The 22,238-nt window shown below is 43.1% G+C and overlaps 2 protein-coding genes across 8 annotated transcripts in view; both read right to left on the bottom strand.

The window, feature by feature from the left end:
- Positions 1–1,417: 1,417 nt before the first annotated feature.
- LOC104140617 (BPI fold-containing family B member 4) lies at positions 1,418–22,231 on the bottom strand. Of its 7 annotated transcripts, none has more exons than XM_009669481.2 (18): positions 22,098–22,231; positions 17,325–19,018; positions 16,398–16,488; positions 15,698–15,828; positions 14,791–14,905; positions 14,139–14,243; positions 13,722–13,877; positions 12,176–12,239; positions 11,690–11,753; positions 10,730–10,821; positions 9,485–9,658; positions 8,639–8,692; positions 7,580–7,747; positions 7,401–7,468; positions 5,871–5,913; positions 5,285–5,348; positions 4,793–4,869; positions 1,418–4,175 (listed from the first exon to the last, which is right to left on the bottom strand). In XM_009669481.2, exons 4-18 carry the CDS (start codon positions 15,807–15,809, stop codon positions 4,152–4,154), a joined length of 1,380 nt encoding a protein of 459 aa, XP_009667776.2. In that variant the 5' UTR covers positions 15,810–15,828; positions 16,398–16,488; positions 17,325–19,018; positions 22,098–22,231; the 3' UTR covers positions 1,418–4,151. The 7 variants fall into 7 exon arrangements, 5 of the variants coding, with proteins under 5 accessions (XP_009667776.2, XP_068768381.1, XP_068768382.1 ...); XM_068912280.1 differs by having other exon boundaries at positions 15,698–15,825; XM_068912281.1 differs by lacking the exon at positions 4,793–4,869.
- The window catches only part of LOC104140623 (BPI fold-containing family B member 3-like), a 43,890-nt gene continuing 39,015 nt past the window's right edge, over positions 17,364–22,238 (bottom strand). Inside the window, exon 16 of the transcript XR_011135276.1 lies at positions 17,364–17,422. The gene's annotated coding sequence lies outside the window, so the exon portion shown is untranslated. The remainder of the gene's footprint in view (positions 17,423–22,238) is intronic.

Raw genomic sequence — 22,238 nt, 5'->3', positions numbered from 1 at the left:
TAGTATGTCATATAACAGCTAAATGTTTCAAACACCAGAGAAAAAGAAAAGAGGTGAGATCCTTCATCCAGCCTCCACGGAAGAAATTTCGCAGAAGAGCACAGTGATACCGGCTGGCAGCTCCCCACCCCATGCCAGGGTGCCCACATCTGAGCAGCATGCTTCTTGGAAGCCCTCCTTCCCAATAGGATGCCAGAGACACCCGGGCTTCACCTCACCTCTGCCCAGGGTGCAGCCCAAGCCTCAGCTCCTGCCAGGGCTTGACTGTCACCTTCAAAACTGATCCTAGAAGTCTTCCCTGGCCAAAACCACCATCCCAGCCTTCCCTGGTAGAGCCCTCCTCGAGAGCAAGGTTGCAAAAATATGAATCGTTTTCAAGGATGTTTCTGGAGGAATAGCTGGAGCAGCCCTTTGTCTCTTGCACAGCCCAGGCAGAGCAGAGTCAGCCCTTCACACCCTGGTCACATTATTCACTGGAAAAGAACATTTACCAGAAATTCATTCTCATTTTCAGGCAGAAAATGATTTGCATACAGATTCCAGTTTCTTCAGATATACGAATTATCCACAGAAATTTGCCAAGCTCTCAGGACAGATCCTCAGTAATTATAACTCAGCCTAGCTCCATGGATTTCCTTGGAGCTATGCCACTTGGGTTAGGTGAAAATTCAGCTTACCACTTCCAGACAATGGGACACTTGTAAACTACTCCATTTTCCTCCTCTGTCACTCATAGCCTAAGTTACATGGGGCTGTATCACCAACTACGTGTCTTTTACAGAAAGAGAAGTATGAACTAAGAAGGAGTGAATAGCAAGCTCCCAGAGTGAATTTTCTTCTTCACAAGAGATCACAGGAAAAGCACTGTGATTAGAGAGCTTGCTCCTAATTACCCACAAGCTGCCCAACGTAAGTAACAAATGGTGACAAGTCAAACCCAAAACTCACCTTCCCAAACATGGACCCTAAGGTCTATGGTTTTCCACTATTTGCTCTGGACCAACACTGAGCAGATGTCAAAGTACAGCTAGGCAGTTATTTCCATAATGTCAGCTAATCAGAGGACAGAGCTAGCAAGCTGTTCCAAGTACTTAGCTCAATAGTACAGAAAGAAAATTGTGTGGACCAAGCCTGATGATTAGCTGGCATGCATTATACATTAAGGGTAATTTACCCCTGATTTGCAACAGGCAGAGGGAAGCTTTAGTTCTGATAGACTAGAGCCCCTTGATGGACTCACAATTATTGAAGGGGTGATCCCATGAGATCGGATTAGGACACAAAGTAAAATGCTCAAAGCACACTTCTTCATCCATTCCTTCTTCCTTCTGGACTCCACAGCACCCAGGGCAACGGTGCCAGTCAACCAGAAGACAATGGGCAGGATGTAGCAGCATCCAAGCAACAAGACCTGTGATAAAGCACAATTATTAATGGACACAAAACACCTTCTCGACAAGCAGAAGTCCTTTTCAGGAAATCAAGATCATCCGTTCTAGCATAACACAGGTTCCTCAGCCTAAACTCTTCATCCAGCCCAAGGAGGTGCTGACACACTGCAAAAGGCGCATTTAATTGTCTTTTTCACCACTGACAGGATCCGGGTTTTATGAATTTTGACTTACAGTGTACTGCTCTAGATTTATTCCTCGTCCCACTAGTCACAGTATGAGATTTACAGGTTACAAAAATTACTTGTTACACTAAGGGATGGCTGCCTCTTTCTTTGGAAAAGGTTCCTTTGCTCCTTCCCGTTCAACCTGGTGCTATAAATGACACAAGAAACTCCAGGCCCCAAAAGGAAATGCTGCTTTCAGATATATACAAGAAGGCTTCCCAGTTCTCTTCAGGATTCCACAGGCTCACGCACTCCTGCCCCCAACTCTGAGAAAGCATACTCTCTAATTACACCCTTCCAGCTGTATTTTCTTTCTCAAGTCAAACAGGGGATGGTGACACTCTGGGATGGTGACAGATCAGAGATTATTCTGCTAGTATGCCAACAAAATTAATCCCTCCACTCCCACAAACCAGAAAGTACACAGAAGTGCTTGCTAAAAGAGCGTGCAAAAGAGGTGCTAAACTTTACTTACTGTACAATAGGTGTTTGCTTTGGAACCAGGACAAAACCTTCTTCATATAAACAAATCCCTTCCTGCAATAATGGATGAGGAGGCCAAGCTCACATGCTTCAGATTGCCAGATCAGCCTAGTAATCCCCAGATAGCGAAGTTGCTAGTAGAGTTCTAATTGCCTATCTGGCTGCCCAGGTGTCACCAGGGCTGCACAGCTGATAATTCTGCCCGCTGGTTAGCGTGAGCCACATAACCCCCGTCACATTGACCAGAAACCCCACCACCAGCCCTGAAGGCGTACCAGGCATCAGAGGGCAAAAGGAGAGGTGCCTGAGGTTTTCTCCTTGCTCATTAGTACCACACTATCACCCATGTCGTTCCCTGTTGCTTACATCCAGCCTCAGAAACTTTTCACCCTGCTTGGTTTAGCTTGCAACAAGACTGCCACTCAGCACGTTGCTCGAGAGGGAATTCCCTTTGACGTCACTACACAAGAGTGCAGTTTCTCCACCCTGGGACTGAGTACGGTCCGTGTTATCAGCAGGTGAAAGGCCTTTGGAAAGCACGGTCCCACCAGGTGCACATCAGCCTGCACACCACAGATGGCTTAGCAAGCAGAGAAGCCCTTCGGATTTGCTGAGATGTTGGTCTTCAGTGTGGCTGTCGACTTTCATCCACCTGAAAGACTTTCATAGTTACACAAGACATGACAAGCCATGTGATGAGGCAGATTTGACATGTAACACAGCACAAGAAAAGGTCTGTTGCATTAATTGGGACAGCTAAAGGGTCCGGTGTGTTCGACTGCATTGGGTAAGAAGGAGCTAAAACGTGTCTGAGGACTCCTCTCTGCAACATCCCAATGTAATGCTGCTGAGAACCAAGGGCTTGGCCATGCAGATATTTAGCTATGCTTACCTTTAAATGGAAAGGCAGAAAAGGATATTGCCCTCACCTTCCATATAATCAGTGGTAAAATTCATCCATCCATCACCCATGCTTTAACAGTGACATACTTCCATTAGCTCTGGGAAAGCTAGTAATAACTAATAAGCTAGTAACAACATCTACTGCCAGGGAGTAAAAAGGGGACGGGGGTTGAGAGATTTAAGACCTCTAATGTTTTCTACCTAAAAACATTTCTTTGTCTGAAATAAAAAAATGTCTGATTTCTTTTCTCCACGATGTGCAGAGATCAACTGACTATTATATTAGTCTAAGTAAACATGGACTACTGCATGCAGATGAGCATTCTCCAGTGTTATCATACTTCTCTATTATCTTCTCTATTATCAGTGTTTTCCTCTCGGATGCTATTAGGAAATGCTTCATCATCTTTTGAAATTCAATTTCCTCCTAATTTCTGTTTGTGGATTAGCAGCTGTTCAGCAAGAATACAATCAGTTACCTAGCCAGAAGGAGCTACTGAAAATCATGTGCTTTTTCCTCAGGAAGTTTAGGTGGAATAAGTTTTCAAATCAAATACCAAAACATCAACTGCCACAGAGCAACCAAATCCCATAGCAGGAGGTAGGACAGGTACTCTGCCTTGAAAAGTATTAGAAACAAGAACCTCATTTCAGGCACTAAAAAAGTAGGAATGTTTATTAAAAAGTTGCATGAAAAATATTTCCTGAGCCTCCTGCTCAGAACTTTATATTCTTCTGAACATGGATGGTGACATTTACTTGGAAAGCCACATGCAACAAGTTGACTCTTTCATTATATTAAGAACATTTTTCCCTTAGGAACAAATTTTTCAAGGAATTTAACCATTCAACTGCAGCATCACATAAAATTGCTATAACCGAGCCCTCTAAATTATGCTAATCCACCAAATTAAATATCTGTACACCAAGCTGCCCATCTGTTTTTGGCTTATGCAAGTATCTTAGTACTCACGTGAGCCAATTAGATTTAAAGTGCCTTAAAATGCGACCAAGAATCTTGAATCAATTTTAGAAAAGGAAAGAAGATAACGCCAGTCTTGATGCTTCATCCTTGCTGGTCTTTCTTCCTCTTTTTCTGCCCAGTGGTATAATCAGAAAGACCTCTCCATGCCTTGTACTCCCCAGTTCACACAAGAATTACCAACAGGCCCTGAAGAAGTGCAAAAAGTGACACATGTAAGCTATTTCCTGACTTTAAAGCTGTTGTGAACCAACGTCCTTCAGCAGTGACATGCTGTCAGCAACCTATAGCGAGGAGGAAACACTCTTACAAAAATTCTCACATTAAGCTTATAAAAAGGAGGGTGCAACATCGTTCAGAAAGCGTTAGAAAATATCCCAGCCCCTCTGGGACATCACCAGGATGCAGAGGGCTGGGACTTGGTATGATTCAAGACACTTTGAACAGTGCCACTCGAAAGGACGTGCCAAACTCCATGGACCAACATCAGCAGCACTGATCAGAATTGCTCAGCGAGTTCTCAAGAAAAGACAGACAGTCTGGACAGGGGAAATCAGGATCTACCCCCAGAACGGCTGAACATGGCTCACTTTGTACCTTGTTTGATAATGTGCATGGGCAGGAAGTACTCAGCAGCATTTTCTGATGGCAAAATCCTTTCTTGAACTTCTAGGCTTAAAATCTACGGCTCCTGCACACTAAAATGCCACTGGGCAGGGTCCTATTGCAAGAGCCATGTGCTAGATATAACCCCCATGACCTTCACTGGTGCCTTGCAGGAGGAAAGAGCTTTTCCAAACACTTACCGCTAATATTTGAATATCTGCGTTTATTAACTGAATGCCCAGCACATTTGGTAGGGGGATTCCAATGCTCAGAAAACCTGCAGGGAACAGATTAGTCCTTATACACAGTGGGAAGGATGCATGCTGTTGTTCCACCTAACTCCCCAAATTGCAACCGTTGGTCCCAGGGAGGACGAAGGGAACAGAGCTTCTCAAGAGGCAAGAGTGACTCAGAGCATCACTGCTCACAACATACTTTGGCTTTCCTTATGTTCTCTAGCAGTAGTTGTTGCCAGGGCCCTAAGGACTCACACTGGAGTAGATGTAAGACTAAAAGGCTGGGTTGGGGCTTTTAACTACAGCCCCCAAACAGGGATTACAGACCTTTAATCACTTCAGCAAGAGAACTGGAGTGTCACTACAACTTCCAAACGTGCACATGTACCCCTTCCCCTCCTCCTCCAGGACTCAGTCAAAGTACTCTAAGTTTTACAGCTATTTTAATCACCTTACCATTGACAAGTGGCAATAACTTTTCCACCAGAACATTACTGCAGTGTGGCTTGAGACTCGAGATCTGAACCAGAGAAGGAACAACACAATGAGAGGTCTGCCAGGCACACGACAGCAGTAAGCACTGTGGCTGGAAGACAGCCAATCCTAAGGACTGGAAATAACTTCCTACTAACACAGTAAAAGAACAAATACTCCCTGTTTACTCTGAAGCAAATCTACTTTTCTTCCTCAATTTGTATTTGGTGCTTCCTTTGGGAATCCTTCTACCAGGTAAAACTCATATTGCAATTCAGTGTAATCTTTGCCAAAGTAGGGGTGAATAAACACTGAACAGACTTTAGCCTTTACATTTGCATTATTAGAAAAGGCAAAAGCCAAAAAAAAAAAAAAAAGGCAGCAAAAGAATTGCTACAAAGTCTAACAGCTAACAACTAAGATCCTCAGCAGACAGAATCTATCACAACCAGGACGTTTGTAACATCACACAATGACATTGTGTTTCTCTCCTTCCCCAGAACTGCAGTGCGCAGCACTTGGACACTCTAACCATGAACTAAGATTTGTTTGGTAAAAAGAGACTTACATTACTGATGCCAACATCAGAAGACTCCAAGGAGAAGGTAGTGCTGCAGAAAAGGAAAGTAAACAGAACTTCAGACACCTAGTCATCTGGCCAGAGCTTGCATATCCCAGATCCCTATTGTAAGACCATTGCGATCACCTAGCTCAGGTGACCACCTCAACCCCCAGCCCAGGGACACCTGTAAGACATCATCCAGGCATCCACAAAGGGACTGCAGTATTTTAACAGAAGCAGCAGACACTCCCACACTTGCAAGAGAACAAGAAATCCAGGAAAATAAAAGCAATAAATCAACATTAAAAGTTTAACCTAGTTGTTATTGGCTTGTAAATAAAGCAACATTGCAGCAGTGCACACTAGTTGCCTGATTGTCCTTCCTTCTCCCATGGCCAGGAAGTCACTCAACTTAGAAAAGCTCAGAAATAAGTGACTGACTCTATTCTCCTTAGCCCAGGCCACACAGCTTCATCCAGAATCAGCACCTGTTTGGCCAAGAGCAGAGCTTCTAGAAAAAGCATCCACTCCAGATTTAAAGATCATAAGCTCTGGAGAATTTGCTACAGCCCCTAATCTATCATTTCAATCACATAACTATCACCACAGTTAAAACATGTGCTTTATTTCCACTTTGATTTCTCCTTTCTACTTCCATTGAATCTTGTTATATCTTTGTCTATTGAATTAAAGAGCCCTTTGATGCGTTTCTATTCTCTGTATCATTGCATACAAGCTATGCCAATGTTGCTTCTAAATCTAGCTCTTTGACAAGCTAAATGGCTTGAATTCCTTGAACCTCACACTATAAGAAATGCTCTACAATCTTTAATCATACCTTGACTGTCATTAATGATAGTACTTTCCTTTATTCCTTTATCACTCATGTCCAATATCAGACACGTCAAAGTACTGCCCAGGATCAAAGTCAAACTGTCAGTTTTACAGTTATTCAGGTTATCTCATTTCTCCTTGTTATAAAACCAACACAGAGTTGGTTTGGTCTTCGAGTCTCCTCAAAAGTCTCCCACTGCTGCAATGCTTTTGAAAACGAGCAGTACCCGTCCACCTCATTACAAGAGCCAGATATAAAATTCTTAGATTCAGGAAATCTGGAGTTCACAGACGTTGAAAAATATTTTAAGTTAGCACTTGCTGCATTAATATTGCAATGGAGAGAATTTCATCAGCGTTTAATAGGGCTGCACCGTCTGCCTTTTTCACGGACGTGTTTATGTAACGGTCCTATTGCTTCTCCCTTAATGCAGATATTTCTGCCGCTGCCATTCTGTCACAGAGGAGTACTGCCGTTGGCATTTGTAGCGTCCCTAATAAACTGAGATCCTTCCCTTTATCCAGTGCTCTCCTGGCCACTGGTTCCCAGAAAACTGAGCATCTGCTTCTCAAACTCCAGGAAAGCTGAAGGTTCTCAGCACTGTTGAAAACCCAGGACTAATTCAAGAGAGTGAGTGGCATTAGGCACTTGTGGCAGACTGCTTTCAGTACTCCCATATAACCACTATGGAGATAGATTACCTGCTCAGGGACACTGCGAGCAGCAGTCTGCTTTCAGTAATTGAAACACGGACATTTAGACCAAGGTCCTGCAACCAGACAGTGAGAGGATTAGCCGGCAGAGATACCCTCCTCCCAGGTGCCAGTCACTTAGCTAGCTGCGCACTGCACCAGTTTGAGGTCTTTACATTAATACTTACTGCCTTCAGGAGCAGAAGATTTAGGACAGATCCATCTAAATGCTCAATGAACAGCTGAATCATGACAGAAAGCTTGAGAGTGGCTTTGTTTACTTCCAAGGAAATAAGTGGGTTCCCAGACAACGTTATCTTAATGTTCAGAGGACCGGTCCTAGGACAGCTGGAACACTGCAGGAATTGGAGAGACACAGAGCTGGCTACCCTTGTGCACTGACACACCTGCCCAGCAGAACCTAAAGCTCAGCATGAGAGGATCAACAGTCTGCAGGTGGACTCACATAACCCCATAACTCTTTAGGGCCTCCTTTGGAGGTGCACAGATTTTGGACTAACATTCCCCAAATTTACAGAACAAAAAGGAATTTTTCAGAAGAGTGCAGGTAATTTTAGCAGCATGGAGAAAAATGTAAAATAAATCCTAGATAAGAGAGGTAAGTTAAACCTCAAGGCTCTCACAGCAGGCTGCAAACTTGCTGATTGACTGGCTAGTACTATCTCTGCATGTTCCTGTAAACCCAGCAGCAAAGGTCAGCACTCTGCTTTTGACAGTAACAGACTGAAGAAGCAAAGGCAGACACTCTCTAAGAGGGCTGTGGCCATATGGGGGTGTCCATGGTGCCTGGCAGCAGGCCCAGGAAATGGGAGATGCAAGGCATTTATTAGCTGTTTATGCCAACAATTGCAAGCTAAGAGGAAAGACTTTTCGTTTGCTTAGGAAATGGGAGAAAACTGGCTACAAACCAAGCGCCCCACAAGAGAGCACATATGCTGAGCAGAGGCTGCAGACAGCCCACAGCCTGCACTCAAGGCAGCTGGTTGGAAGCATAGGTCATACAAGCTCCTTCATTCATTCATGTCAGCAGGCCTTTAAGGAAGGCAGCCTTGGGTTGTACTGACGTGGCTTGGCCACAGTGTGCGTTTGACATGGCCAAGAGGAGGGGAACACAACACCAGAGACCTTCAGTGGCAGCACCCCAGCACATGCAGGTGGCTTCACTTGGATGGACTCAGACCCTGGTAATGTTTACGCAAACCCTCACACCAGTGAAATTCACTCACCCCAGCAGGAAGGGCGGCCATGACGGCTTCTTTCAGCTGATTGGCACCAGAGAACTGTTGGAACAAAAGTGCAAACAGCCAAAATCAGTGCTCTCAATGGATTACAGCAATACCCCTCCTGCCAGGAGCCACTCCTCTGCATTTGTGTCTCCATTTTCAGCCAGTTTTTTCACATTCTTGGGGCCAGTCCCAGAGGCCTCATTCATTCATTGTCCCCAGTGAAGTCCAGGGCAGTTCAGTCACGCATAGACCTATGTTACGGCAGCACTTGCCATTATCTAAGGCCTCAGCCTTTTCAACTGCTCCACAGCTGCTCAGGTGATTCTCAGGTGGTTGTTAAGGTGAGGCAAGAATAACCAGCAGCAGCAGAAGATATAATCTAGAGGTGTTTGACATTTTTCAAGGTATAGACCCCTAATATTTTCCAGTGGAAGTACAGACTAGAGATACAGAAGACGCACATGTGTCAAGGATTGTACTGCATGTATGAAGTTGCTTTTCTCAGTGACATTTTGAAATGGAGTGCAGACCACCAAGAGCCAATGACGTAACCAGTACACAACTAGTTTCAAAAGGTATCTCTGGGCATGTCCATGTGGAAATAAGAAAAGCTAATGATTGCATTCACTAGTACAGATTTGTGAAAAGAGCAGTAAAGATGTGCTGGGGCTTTAGCACGTACAAGTGAGAAAAGTACAGACTCAGGTCCTCAGAAAGGCCAAATGTCACATGTTAGCACAGGACAAAACCCATGCCACAGCTTGCTACCTCAGCAGAGCTAAGGTCAGATGGATATGTATCCTCCTCGTTTCCCCTAGCATGCAGCTCAGACACAGCTGTACTCACGTTTTCTGGCACGCAGGTAAACATCTGAGGCTGCCCCTGGATCAGGAGGGACAGGACTGCATTGAGAAAGCTCTGGCGCAGTCCCAAGAGAAGAAGCTTGTCCAGAAGAGGAGGCAAAGCAGAGGAGGATGAGTCATGAGGGATGATGCTGCCTCCCATCTGTTGCACTACACCCTGCAAAGAGATGATAGAGCCTTCAAACTGATCCTACACAAAGCCATGAGGCCTGCTCAGATCCTCAAGACAGAGACTGCTGGGCTTATACCAGCTGAAACAGCCATCCCCTCTTTAAGATCTCAGGGAAAGCAATGAACTCAGAGAAGTTCTCTCTATATTTAATACATGAAAAGAGCTGATAAAGACCAGAGTGCATAACTGAGGCCTTCTTAGCTAATGAACTCACCCTGTCCAAACCACTATCTCACTGCTTCATTTCATCCTTGAAATTTCACTCCAAAAGCAAATGAGAGGTGAAGACACTGCCAGCAGAGAGGTCATAACACTGCCTTTCCTCTTCTCCAGCATTCAGCCAAGCATGAACCATTGCTCTGTCTCTACAATAAACCTGTACTGATAGCATCAATTCACTAAGGAGACCAGCTCTGACCATCATTGTGGGGGGCAAAAACTAACCCCTACAAAGTGCCTGCGCTAAAGAATGAAGTAGAGCTGATTTTTACAGACTGTAGCATTTGTTATTTAGCCTATGCTATTCCTTATTGCTTATTCCCAATTACTCCTTGTTAGTTATTCAGTTTTAACTATTTAAGCTTGCCTGTTTGAAAAGGGGTTTGGGATTTTTTGTTTTGGAGGTTTCTTTTTGTTTGTTTGCTTTCCAGTGAGACAGTAGTAACAAATACATGCTTTAACTTGCTTTAGCGTTCACATACCACAGAGACTGAACTGTGAAGGCAAAAAGCAACAATAAATAGTACGCAGGCAGCGAAAAGGAGAGGGTGAAAACTGCTTGTCCCATGGAACAGTTACAAATAACAGATGCACAGGTTGTCTCAGGATAAGTTTGTGAACAGCAGTGAAGGCTTGAAGAAAAGCATGCGAAGTCACTTAGTGGTGGATTTGCATCAGGGCCTAAATATTTAGCTAGCATTTGCATCACTCATCTAGCTCTTCTATTTGGTTGTACTGAAATAAGACATTCTCCCTAGGGGATTAAGGTAAATAGTGCTGAAAGAAACTATGCTACAATCAAACTCTCAAGGCTTTGTTACCGAATATTTAACTTACATCTAAATCCAACCCAAGGAACAAGCCAGATGTAAATGGAAGGCTGGCGAGCTGATATTGAATCGTTCCTGTTGTACCAACTGGGATCACGGCTTCAGAGAAAAAACGAGCAATAAAACATTAGGAAATAAAAAGGAACACAAACGCCTTCTGTGATCCCTCAGGTCACCACCCAGGCCTCACACCCACAAGCAGATCTCAAGCATTCACTTTCACGGGATGCTCTGCAAAAACGTTGCTACTCAAAAACAGGCAGAACATTAAGTCTTGTGGGATATGCATTTAGAGCGTAGTCCTCAAAAAAGTGCCAAAGATAGTTAGCTAAATTCAAGGATAATATGTAAAAACGGAATAAGGAAGATCAATGTGTGAGTAGTTCACTGGGACTGTTTAGGTGTGAATTCAACGTTGAAAAATATTCTTATATATTCAGTGGACAGAGATTTAGTCTGGAACATGAGTATCTTGGGCCTCTTTACCTACCCATTTACAGATCTGAACGCCCACAAAGGGCAGGGCTGTTCTGGGATGCAGTACACTGCCAAATCTAGAGCTTACTCCCAGTGAACGCTCTGTACAGACAATCCCTAAGATACAAGCCAGGGAGCTGAAAAGGTTGCAGTAAGAAAAACAATTTACATGAAGGCTGCAAGAACAGAAACTACTACAGCCTCTAATCTAGTCCTTTTCCAGCTTTCACCAATGACTCCAGATCCTCTCTCCTCTCCCCCATCCCCATCCCTCCCAGGAACCTTGTCAATCCATTTACTAATACATAATTTGAACCACTGCAGGTAACACATCTGAACTTAGCTTTGCATTCAACGGTGTTTAGGAAACTGCAAAAGTGACATCTCCCCTGATGGACCTTATGGAGTAGTCAGGGAAAAGAGCACCTCCCATCATGGGATTGTAGAGGAATGCGGAGAAGGAATACCGGAGCTTCCACAAGAAACATACCATTGAGAGTGCCTAAGAGCTGGATGTTCACAAGATTGATGACTATATTGATCACAGAACACAGCTGCAACACAAAACAGAAATGCGATCACTCAGCCATCCTTCTCCACCCACCAGCAGTGAGTGCCACCACATAACCTGAGCAGACCCACTCACTTTAACCTAAATCCTCAGGGAAAAAGTGCTTCATGGCATTATGGCAGCAGGGTCTTTCTGAAGGATTTGGAAACAGTGAAGGACCCCTGGGGTTGCGAACTGCATCTAAGGGGACTGCTTCAATCTGAGCAATATTTAAGGCATCGCTCTGTGGGGAGAAGCACTCCAGCCATGACCAGACTGCCCACTGCCCCCTGCAACATGGTGCATTACACTAATAACACGAGAAGGCAACGCAGAAAGATCATGCTGTTCGCTTCAGCACTGTAACATGTTGTTCCTGATATTTCTGCTTTTCAGCTATAAAAAGATGGCAATCTGTGGGCTTACCAAACGAGGCAGAGCTGCTGTCAACTGATTATGCACTAAGTCATTTACTGATAGGGACAGTAAGCTGCAAGAAAAAGAGAAGAATGTATGAGAGCCCAAGCAACTCCCAATCATTACAAACAGAGCTCCAGGCCAGGAGACCAAAGGATCTCTAACCTTTGTTTTACGTACTGCTGTATCTTTTACCATCCCTTCAGGGACAATGCTGCAACCAACCCTGGAAAGAGAATAGGGCGTGCAGAAGGCAGGGAGGGTAGTGAATTGCTAGTCCCAAGGAGGGGAGAAGTTGGCTCATTTCTGATAAGTGAATGCTTCAGCACTCAAGGGGCGTAGACACTATGGTACGAAAGGGATGAGCGTCTCACAGTGTTGCCTGAGTCTGGTCTTCTCACTCTGGTATTTAAATCAGGGTTGTGGTTAAGGGAAGGAGAAGTTATTGTGAAACATCACCATGTTAGTTATGGGAAACAAACAACTTACATGTGAACTAACAAGAGAAGAAATCTGCTATGTAATGTTTCAACACTGCTGCTAAATAGATCACTCCGGGCTACCTGCTCCCTGCAGGCAGCACAGAGCCATTTAGTTTTGATAATCACTATATTTCTGGGCTATTGAGTTAGAACATAGAGCAGCGTATTCTGCAAGCCACAAACAGTAGGAATTCATAATCTTTCTCATTATTTATGGCAGAATTCTGTCTATAGATGCATCTAAGGAAATGCTGTGAAGTAAACCGTGTATATATACACCCACTGTTACCCCACAAAGAGCTCATTTCCCGTGCACAGTCACTTTAACTCTACGAGAGCTTAAAATACGGCCCCCAGAGTGGGTGAGCTGTGTTCCTCTGGCCATTTACAGAGAATCTTTCAAATCAGCTACTGCACAGATTAAAATACAATGCATAATTCTGGTGCAAAACCTAATTAGGAGAAATTCCAGGAAACTGAAAAGTACATAATTCAAAACCAATAAAAGGAAATTTTCCACAATGATCAATTTACCTGCTGGATTCATCAACATAAGAAGTCAGCAACGCCAAGAATTTAGTAAGATCGAGCAAGAGATGGGACATTTGCACGGAATTATACATTGCCACAGAGGTCAGAGCAAAAGTCCATATACTCAGCATCTTTTTTTGACAGCAGCCAAAGAGCGAGTACAAAAACATGATGAGTAAATGGTGCTCTTCTCCCCAGAACACTCTCCCTGCCCTATTATTCCTACCCCTGACATATCAATTCATTAGCTAATTCTAAAGAAAGTGCATTGGAAGAGATATTTAACCTCATACTTAAGGTCTCTCATTCAGGTAAGGTTTCCTGGGCAAGCAGGGCAGATTATTGCACATTTTCCAACAGCATTTTTTTTTTTTCCATCTTCCACTGAAGCAACTGGTTTTGGCAATGGAAAGGAAATTCATTCTACTGAGGCCTGGCTCTACATCAGCTTAGCACTGTCTGAGTCCTGGCAGACAGTTTTATTATTGGATAAAGAGTAGGGGATTGCCAGCAATGGAAAATATAAATCCACAGGCACTTACCCAGAAAGTAGCTTTATCTTTACGGCACCAAAAACACAGAGGCAGTCTTCAATGACAACTTGGACGGTACCTGATTCATAATTCGTGCATTTAATGTTTGCAGTAATGGTCACGTCCACTAAAATATTAATTATTTCCGAGAGAAGACCAATCAAGCTGAAAAATTAAACGAGTTAAACGGATTTAATCTCTCAGCCTCTAAAGAGAATATCAGCAAAGCCAGTAGCAACGAACAGCACCTTCATCTACTGTAATTCATTACAAAAACCACAAGCCACCCTTTGTGCCTGTTCCACTGTGTGACTTTATGATAAGTAATAAACATTTAGAAATCCATAAAAGATGCAAAATATCATTTAACAGGAAGCCTGTGGATAGGGGATTCCTTTAACAAATGCCATGAAACAGAACACTCACCTGTTGCCTCTGAGCTCTAGCTTTGCAGCAATAGTCATCTGGACCCCGATTCCAGGCAGCAGCATCACTGACAGCTCGGGGAACTGAGCCTTGAGAAGGTGCAGTCTGCAGAACAACAACAAAAATTGTGACAAAGTAAAAGTGTCTTATAACAGCTAAGCAGCTTCACGCACTGAGGAACCTACAGCGCCCACATCAGCACGGCCACTTCCAGCTAGATGCATGGGTATTCAAGCAAGAAATAGCAGCTCCAGGATGAGATACAGAGTCTGGAGCTGAAGTCCAAAAGAAGACAATTCTTCTGAGTCCTAGAATCAGATTGAGATGGAAGCCACTTTTATTTTTTTTATTTTTATTTTTTTTGAGTGGCCAGTTTTTTCTCTCTGTTGGATCCTCTTTCAATGCTTTCAAGCATCTCAGATATCAATAGTAGTGTCAGAGCCATCATTCTGCATCTGGACCCACCACCTGCAACGCACATCACCATCCACCTTACCACCGCATGGAAAACTCTTGTGGGGCCAGATTTTCAGTATCAACATCAAATATGAGGATAACAACTCAGGCCAATCACCACAACTGAAGCTTGGCTCTTACCACTTCACTTGCTGGACAAAGCAAATTCTCAAGAAAGCCCTTGCTCTCCGCTTACCCAGTGATGCTGATGGGCGCATTCAGCAGACCCCCTTCACCCACGATGTTTGGGAGCACGAGGCTCTGGAGGTGCTGCTGGAGAAGCCCATTCTGAAGTATGGCTCCTGAAAGAACTGGAAAACATCTCTGCATGAGGACAGACGACTGTGGCAATGACCTCTCTCCACCCTTTAGACCCACAGCTTGGCAAAGTTACTACACAACACAGTCCCACCTCTTCCCAAAACTCCTTATTTGACTGCATTAACACTGATAACACCCGGCACAATATTTTACAATATGGACTTTAAAAAAAAATAAAAATAAAATAAAATAAAATTGTCCTTAGTGAATTAACCAGAAAAGGTAACTATACAGCGCATCCCAGATCTCTGACTTGAAGATGAGAACGTAATTGTGCATTAACAGAAATGACTGCTACCATACTCGGCAGGAACAGTGCTTGAACCTACAACTTTTTATTCCTATTTGTAAAGGACTTAAAAGAAAAAAGCAGAAGTAACTGGAAACTGGAAAAGAGTTGCTCTTTTTTTTTTTTTTTTTTGCTGAAGCATTGCAAATATTAACATGGCAGTTAAACTTCATAGCAGTTGTTTGGTGAAAATCAGCTGATCCAGTACACAAATAGGAAACTAAGATAAAAAGAGAAAATAATCCACATGCAGCCCTAAGATTCTCTATGGCTATTTGGTGCAGAAACACGTCCCAGTTCCGGATCGTAGAGACTTCCCTAAGAGTCCATGAATGCAACAATGGTTGTCAAAGGCTCTAGCAAAGTCTGGAGCCATGAGGAACTATAAAATAGGGAAGAAAAAATAAAGATGAAGACAGTCAAGAGGTTTTATTCCACCTCAAGGTCCCAAACACCTTTCAAAATAAACATAACTCATGTTCTTTCTGTTTACCATTCCGCATTGCTCCTGGACTGACTGCGCAGGACAGACCAGATAGTACTTCCTGAGATGGTGTCAGCAGGCCACAGAAAAAGAGAATTCCAAAAAGCTTGAGCATCTTCATCTCCAAAGAGACTCTCCTGCTGGCAGGGGAAACATCAGAGTAAAAAGTGGAAAAAATAAGCCTCTAAGAAGAGGTCCGAGTCTCTGTACAAAGATATAGACCAAATGAGAGAGTTCTCCCCTCTACTCTTTATTAAGCGTGAATAAGACTGCTCAAACCTGTGGGAGGCAGGAACCCGTTTGTGTTCAAATGTGTGGAGAGACTTCAAGTCTGGGTCAATAAAAAAACCTTATGTTTACTTTGTGACTTGCCCAAAATATCTTAGATGTTCACACAAAAGGGAGCCAACTGCTTTTCCTGGTAACTACCTTTAATAGCTGTTTAATTAGTCACTACTTTCTATATCCTTCAGATGAAAAATTACACTTTTGCAAGGATCTTTGCCAAGGGATGCATCTCAGGATTACTCTTATTCCTTTTAATTTTCAAAAAGAAATAAACTAAAACTAAAGCAATAAAAAATCATATAAGTTAATTATATAATCATAATTTAATCATTATTGACATTAATCAGTAATTACATTGTTTCCATGCACATCTCTGCCCACCATTCAGCCTTTACCAAAGAGGCACACAGGCTGTTATTACCTGCATCAACTGTGGAGATCTGTGAAAGATTCTCAGGTCAGCTCTGGCTCTCTTAGAAGTAGTCACGACTCTTTACATCTTCTCCTTTTTCCTACAAATGAGAAGAAGTTGCCCTTATATAAAAGGGCAGCCAACCAGACACACCTTTTCCTCACAACCTTTTCCTTCACATCTAATAATCAGGCATTCCTCTATATTCTGGCTCTTTGCAAGCAACACCCAGCTGCCACCTGTATTGATTTATATGAAGTAACGTCACTGCTGACTTTACCGAATGCTGTCTCTCTTCATGGCCCAGGTTACTTACCTGGACACTGCTTTTTTCCTCTGTTAAAAAGGATGCCCTGCAGTGGTGGCCCCAGAGGGGATATCCACGTCTTGAGGAAACCAACTTTTTAGGAAACCATGAGAATTACTGAAGTGTCTAAACTTGACAAAAGGCAGAATATGGACTGTGTGTATGAGGAAGACCACGCACAAAGCTTCTGTTGAACATGTGCACATAATCAATGAGGCTTAAAGTAGGAAATGATCTACTTTTCCCAGTCCCTGAGGAGTTGAAACAGGAATGAATAAATCTAAAGTGCAGCACTGAAAAAAAATTTTCTTTACAAAAAGCAACTTGGAAAGGTTGCAGAAACATGATAAAACATTAGCTTTAAGACTGAGCTTCAAATTGATTTCAATTGTAACTGTTAAAGAGTTTCATGAATTGATTGCAAAAAATAAAGTTGTACTGAAATGTGTTAAAAACAACAATAAATATCATTTTGAAGAAGTAATACTTATGCTAGTTGAATGAGCTGAGGGCAGCAGAAATGCGTATTCCAAAGAAAAATACCAGCTATCCAAAGAGAAATAAGTTTCTCTAAAAGGCGCCTGAAAAGACAGCATTCTCCAATCTCTCACATAGTCCTGAGTCTTTACCCAGAAGCAGTCGTTTTGCCTGGCCACGGTGTAGCAGACCTGTCATGGCAGGATACCAGCAGGATGGCAGCAGAGATGTATCGGGGCCCTCCAGCAGCCTGCAGAGGAAACACAAGGACAGCACCCTCAGCGTAGAGCTCTGGCTCAGCTTCGCACAAGTTTCCATTGTGCAGGCCCTCAGGAAGATCTTATCCGAGCACTTTGTTCTGGTCTGGTCACCCATGTTCAACAGGGATGAATTCAAACTGAAACCGGCAGAAAAGGGCTACTAAGAGGGTTAGGAAACTGAGGAGCCTGCCATATGAGAGAAGAACGGTTGGCTTGTTTGGTCTAGCAGAACAAAGACTGGATAGAGATATGATTGTTCTCCATAAATATAGCAGGGGGTAAACACTAAGAAGAGAGGAGAGAGCTATTTAAGTTAATGAACAATGTTGGCACATGATCAAACAGTAGCAAATAAATTCAGGTCGAAATTAGGAGAAAGCTGCTATGACCACAGCAAGCTCTGGAATAGCTTTCCCATAGGAATACAAATGGCAGGAAAAAATAGTATTAAGATGCTATTTGACACTGCACAGTGTGTTTTCTTGCAGTAACAGGAAATTGCTCTCACTGAGCAGGGAGAGCCTTCCTATGCTTCCAAGGCCTTGTGCTATCACAGAAACTCTGCATAGCTTTTGTTTTATTTAATATACACTTAAATCTGGACTGCATTTGACTTGTTGATGATAGCCCAGTCCCAGAAACAGAGGATGAAAGTTGGAGCAGTAGAGTGAAGTCAAAAATCATCTTTTCCCCCAGAAGATACAGCCTAGCTGTCTGCTGCAATTGTAGCAGCATTACTTGGTCATTACAGGGTGAGATGAGGAAAAGGACACAGAGCAATGCTACAGCCCACCTCCAGGCATCTCCCAGAGTTAGAGAGCCAGGCAGGCCCTTCCCTGGATGCAAAGTACAAAGAGCAACACAAATGTGGTCTTCATTGGCACTGCCAGCCAGCCAGGCAGTCCTTCTCCAGCTCATTGCAGTGTCCACATCTGACCATCAGCCCAGCAGCTCTAGTCCTGCTTTTCCCATTTCCTCCCCAGAACTCTCAGGTTGATTTACATTTACTGATTTTATTGCTGACTTCACGGCTTGCCCTAATGTGTTTTTACTGCCTGGAACCACCTGTGTTTCCCTTGTTTTCGTTCCCTTTTGAAAAATCCCATTCAAATTTATGAATGGTGATCACTCAAGGCTGAGTGATCACCATAAGCACCCACAGTGAAGTCTCCACTAGACCCTGCTCCAGCCTTGGACATACTACAGGAATATCTCCACTACGTTGCTGGTAAAAGTCAGTTACTGAGCATACATAAAAGTAGATTTCCAAACTGGATTAGACCTGCAGCTTTGTACACAACAAACATCTGAATTATTGTATATGCACAATACAATTGCATGCACAAATTAGATAATCTTGCAGGTAAATGGCATGAGATAGACATATGTCCACATCTGACACACACATATTGTAGTACCAGTAGTAAGTCTAAGCTGTAAGTAATGCAGTACACTTTATACTTAGCTGTAGGTATTCCTTCTTGTTGAAGTTTTTTTTCAGTCACATCCTTTGCTTCTCTCTCATTGACCTTTATTTCATTCCCTCACTGCAGCTGATATCACTTACGAGAACACTGAATTCAGTTCTGCAGTGACAGAGGAATATATATTTAAATGAAGCATTGCAAGAAATGCTAGGAAAGACCATCACAATACAAATACTGAACAGCAGAAGACCTACTGAAAGACTAATGTGAAGTGGAAAGACCCTATAGAACAGTCTTCAGCGTTCTGAACTGTCCCAAAACTTGCAGCTCTGAAAGATGGCTGACTAAAAACAGCAGGTAATTTAGAAGAGCAATATTTAAGTAAAAAAAAAAAAAAAACACTTTCTTTTCTATTAAATATGGTTACATTTTCTGATTTTTTCCTCTAGCATTCAGAATCACAAAAGTCTGGATAGAAATTAGGAGTAACATAAACATAACTTAAAATAAAATATTAAGCAACAATTAACAGTAATGAATTTAGAATCTTTTCTCCACAGTTTGAAAAGCACCACGACATTTTGATGACAAGATGCTGTTTTCAATACATTCTGGAGGTTTGCATGCTAGAGAAACACACATTTTATTTATTTTTATGTGATGAATAAAAAGAAAGAAGAGTAACTTCAGTCTGTAAAACTCCTTTAACAGGCAAATAGTAACTCCTCTTTAAGAACATACACAAACTGAATCCTATCTCTCGAAGTGAAAAAAAAAAACCCAAATCTGATAGCATGAATTACAAACGATAATAGAGCAGATTGTCTTATGCAAATATTCAGCCTGTTCTCTTGCAGGTACGCTTCCGAGTAAGTGACTGGATTCAAGTGGATGTTGTGAACATCAATAAAATTGCTCAGTTCAAATTTCAATGGAAAGCAACTTCTCTGATGTCAACAAAATAAAGAAGCCAGCTCAAGAGAGCAGTACTGTAGAAAAAAGAAAGCACTTGGTAAGAAAAGGACATAGCAAATCTCAGACTAAGTTAGGCCTCTCGAGCAAACTCCGGAACAAGAAAGAAAAACTAATGAAATCGGCTTTAAACACTTTGACCGCATCTAGGCTGTGACTTCCCAGTCGGGTTTCAGAATAGTTAAAATTCACCTATATGAATTGCTGTCCCCTGCCTGTCACTTTTACTGGGGAATGTGGCAGTGATGGCAATACAGCAGCATTTGCACTGCAGTAAGTCTGATACCTCGGCTAGTGAGATGGTCAGTGGCAACTCAGTCCAGAAACTGGAAAATGAATCCATGGAAAAGTGTTTTGCTGCTGTTTTATTCACTCTGCCCTACTGCAAACAGCCATGCAGAGAGGAGATTTTTTTTGTCCCCATCTATTGATGAAGTCGCTTAGAGAAACGGAAGGAAGGAATTTCTCTCTGAATTCTCCGATTCAGTGTAAAGCACTGAATTATGCTAACCAAAAGCCCTGCGTTAGTAAAGCATTTTTGATGAGAGCACATCTTCTGTCTCGTTAAAGTTATTTGTGTTCTTGTTTGGTTTGGGACGAATGACTCCTTCTAGAGCTAGGTCTAAAGGGCCTTAAAAGCTAATTTCCAGCAACAGGATTTGTCAAAACATCTGAGAAAAATCCCCACGCTGCGTCCTAGAGAGGAGCTGCAGAGTTTTAGTAAGACTTGTTGAAGAAATAAAGCCTCCTCAAGCTTTGAGACTGCGGGAATCCCACAATTCCCCCAGTCAAATTTACAACTGGTTTAGCAGCTTCCATTGTCAGCAGTCTACAAGGGCAGAGCAGCTCACTTAAGGCTAATGACTTTTTACAACAATACTGAGCCTTGCTGTATTGATTCCAGGCTCACCCTGACCCAGGACACGTAGTAATCTTCTGCTTAGTGCATGTATTGGGGACTCATGGCACGTTGTGCGTGGGCAGACGTCAAAAGCATCCTCTTCGGACTTGCTTGTGTCTGATCACTCACCCGTGTAGTTTCCTACATATGGAACACTCAAGAAACAGAAACGTTATCTTGAGGAAGGACCATGCACAGAGCACAAGAAGGAAAAAACAGGGAGAAGAGCACCCAACTCACTGCCAATAGTTCTAAGGAGCTGCCTGTCAAAAACAACAAGAACGGCAGCATTGATTTCTGGATGCATCTGCAATGCTGAGCATAAACAGCAAGGCAGAGAGTAAAACCACTACAATGAGATAACAACAAATCTATGTCTCTGGGAACGTTGTAGGCAGGAAATTCTCTGCTTTCGAGATGTGAACTGAAGTAGAATGAGCGAAACGTTATCAGCTGCAGAAAAAGGACAAAATTCATCAGCCAGATGCTACTCTGATGAGCTGCAGTGCAAGAAGTGAAAGAGAGAGTTCCGAGCGTTTTGCAGACACGTCTTCAGGCCTTAACAAGGCATCAGAGCTCCACAGTACGAGGCTGAAAGCTGCATCTTGTACCACAGGACTTACAGTGCAAATCAAGCAACACTACGTAGAAAAGTCTATGAAGAAGCCTCAAGTTCAGCCATACTACAAACAAGAGATGTGATGATACAGATCCAGGCGAGCACTCCTTTAGACCATGTAGCATCTGCTGCGCCTGGCAGTGCTCCTTAGCAGCACCGCGCTCCCACCTGCAGGTCCTTCCCCAGGTACGAACACCAGATGCTTTGGACAGGTGTTGGTTTAACTGAATGTTATGAGATTTAGTAGGTGCCTGTTGGTCACTGGGCTCCTCTGGAGACTGAGATGAAATCTAAAAACTGTCGTGAACCACTCTCTCGGTGGACATCTTGCATCTTGACTTTGTCAGTGTGGTCATATTCCAGCTTTCCCTGGAAAATTCTTTTTCTTCCAGCCCAAAAAAGACAAGCTTGGCTGCTTGCCGTGAATGGCCTGATGTTTAAGGGCCTGGTCAGATCAGCAGAGGAAGGCTATAGCTTCTTTTTGGACACCCAGGAAACTCAGACAAAAGGCCATGGTGCGTGCACAGATTAACTGCCCTGCATTTGGGGCACGTGGCCAGAAGAACCCCATGCAAGGGTTACCATGTGTCTGCAGGCAACTGGTCTGCACTGGGATCACTGCACGTGCGCTACGTGCTGCACGTGTGCATCTCCTTAGCAGAAACACAGCAGCAGACTTTTCAGCAATGCAATGTGCACCTTAAAGTCAAGTCTAGTCCTATATTTTAAACAAACAAATGCCATACCTGCCTCCTTCCCATCACTTCAAATCACTCATGCTGCAAGCCCTGTGAACGCCTCAATTCCTCTTCACTCTTCATTCTTTCAATTCATTTGTTGCCTTCCTTCCAGCCTGGAAAATGGATTTCTGTCCATTTCATTGTCTA

This window comes from Struthio camelus, chromosome 18, assembly GCF_040807025.1.
Source record: "Struthio camelus isolate bStrCam1 chromosome 18, bStrCam1.hap1, whole genome shotgun sequence".
Classification (NCBI taxonomy): Eukaryota; Metazoa; Chordata; class Aves; order Struthioniformes; family Struthionidae; genus Struthio; species Struthio camelus.
The sequence above is the reverse complement of the archived record's forward strand: the minus strand, read 5'-3'. Positions and strand labels throughout refer to the sequence as shown.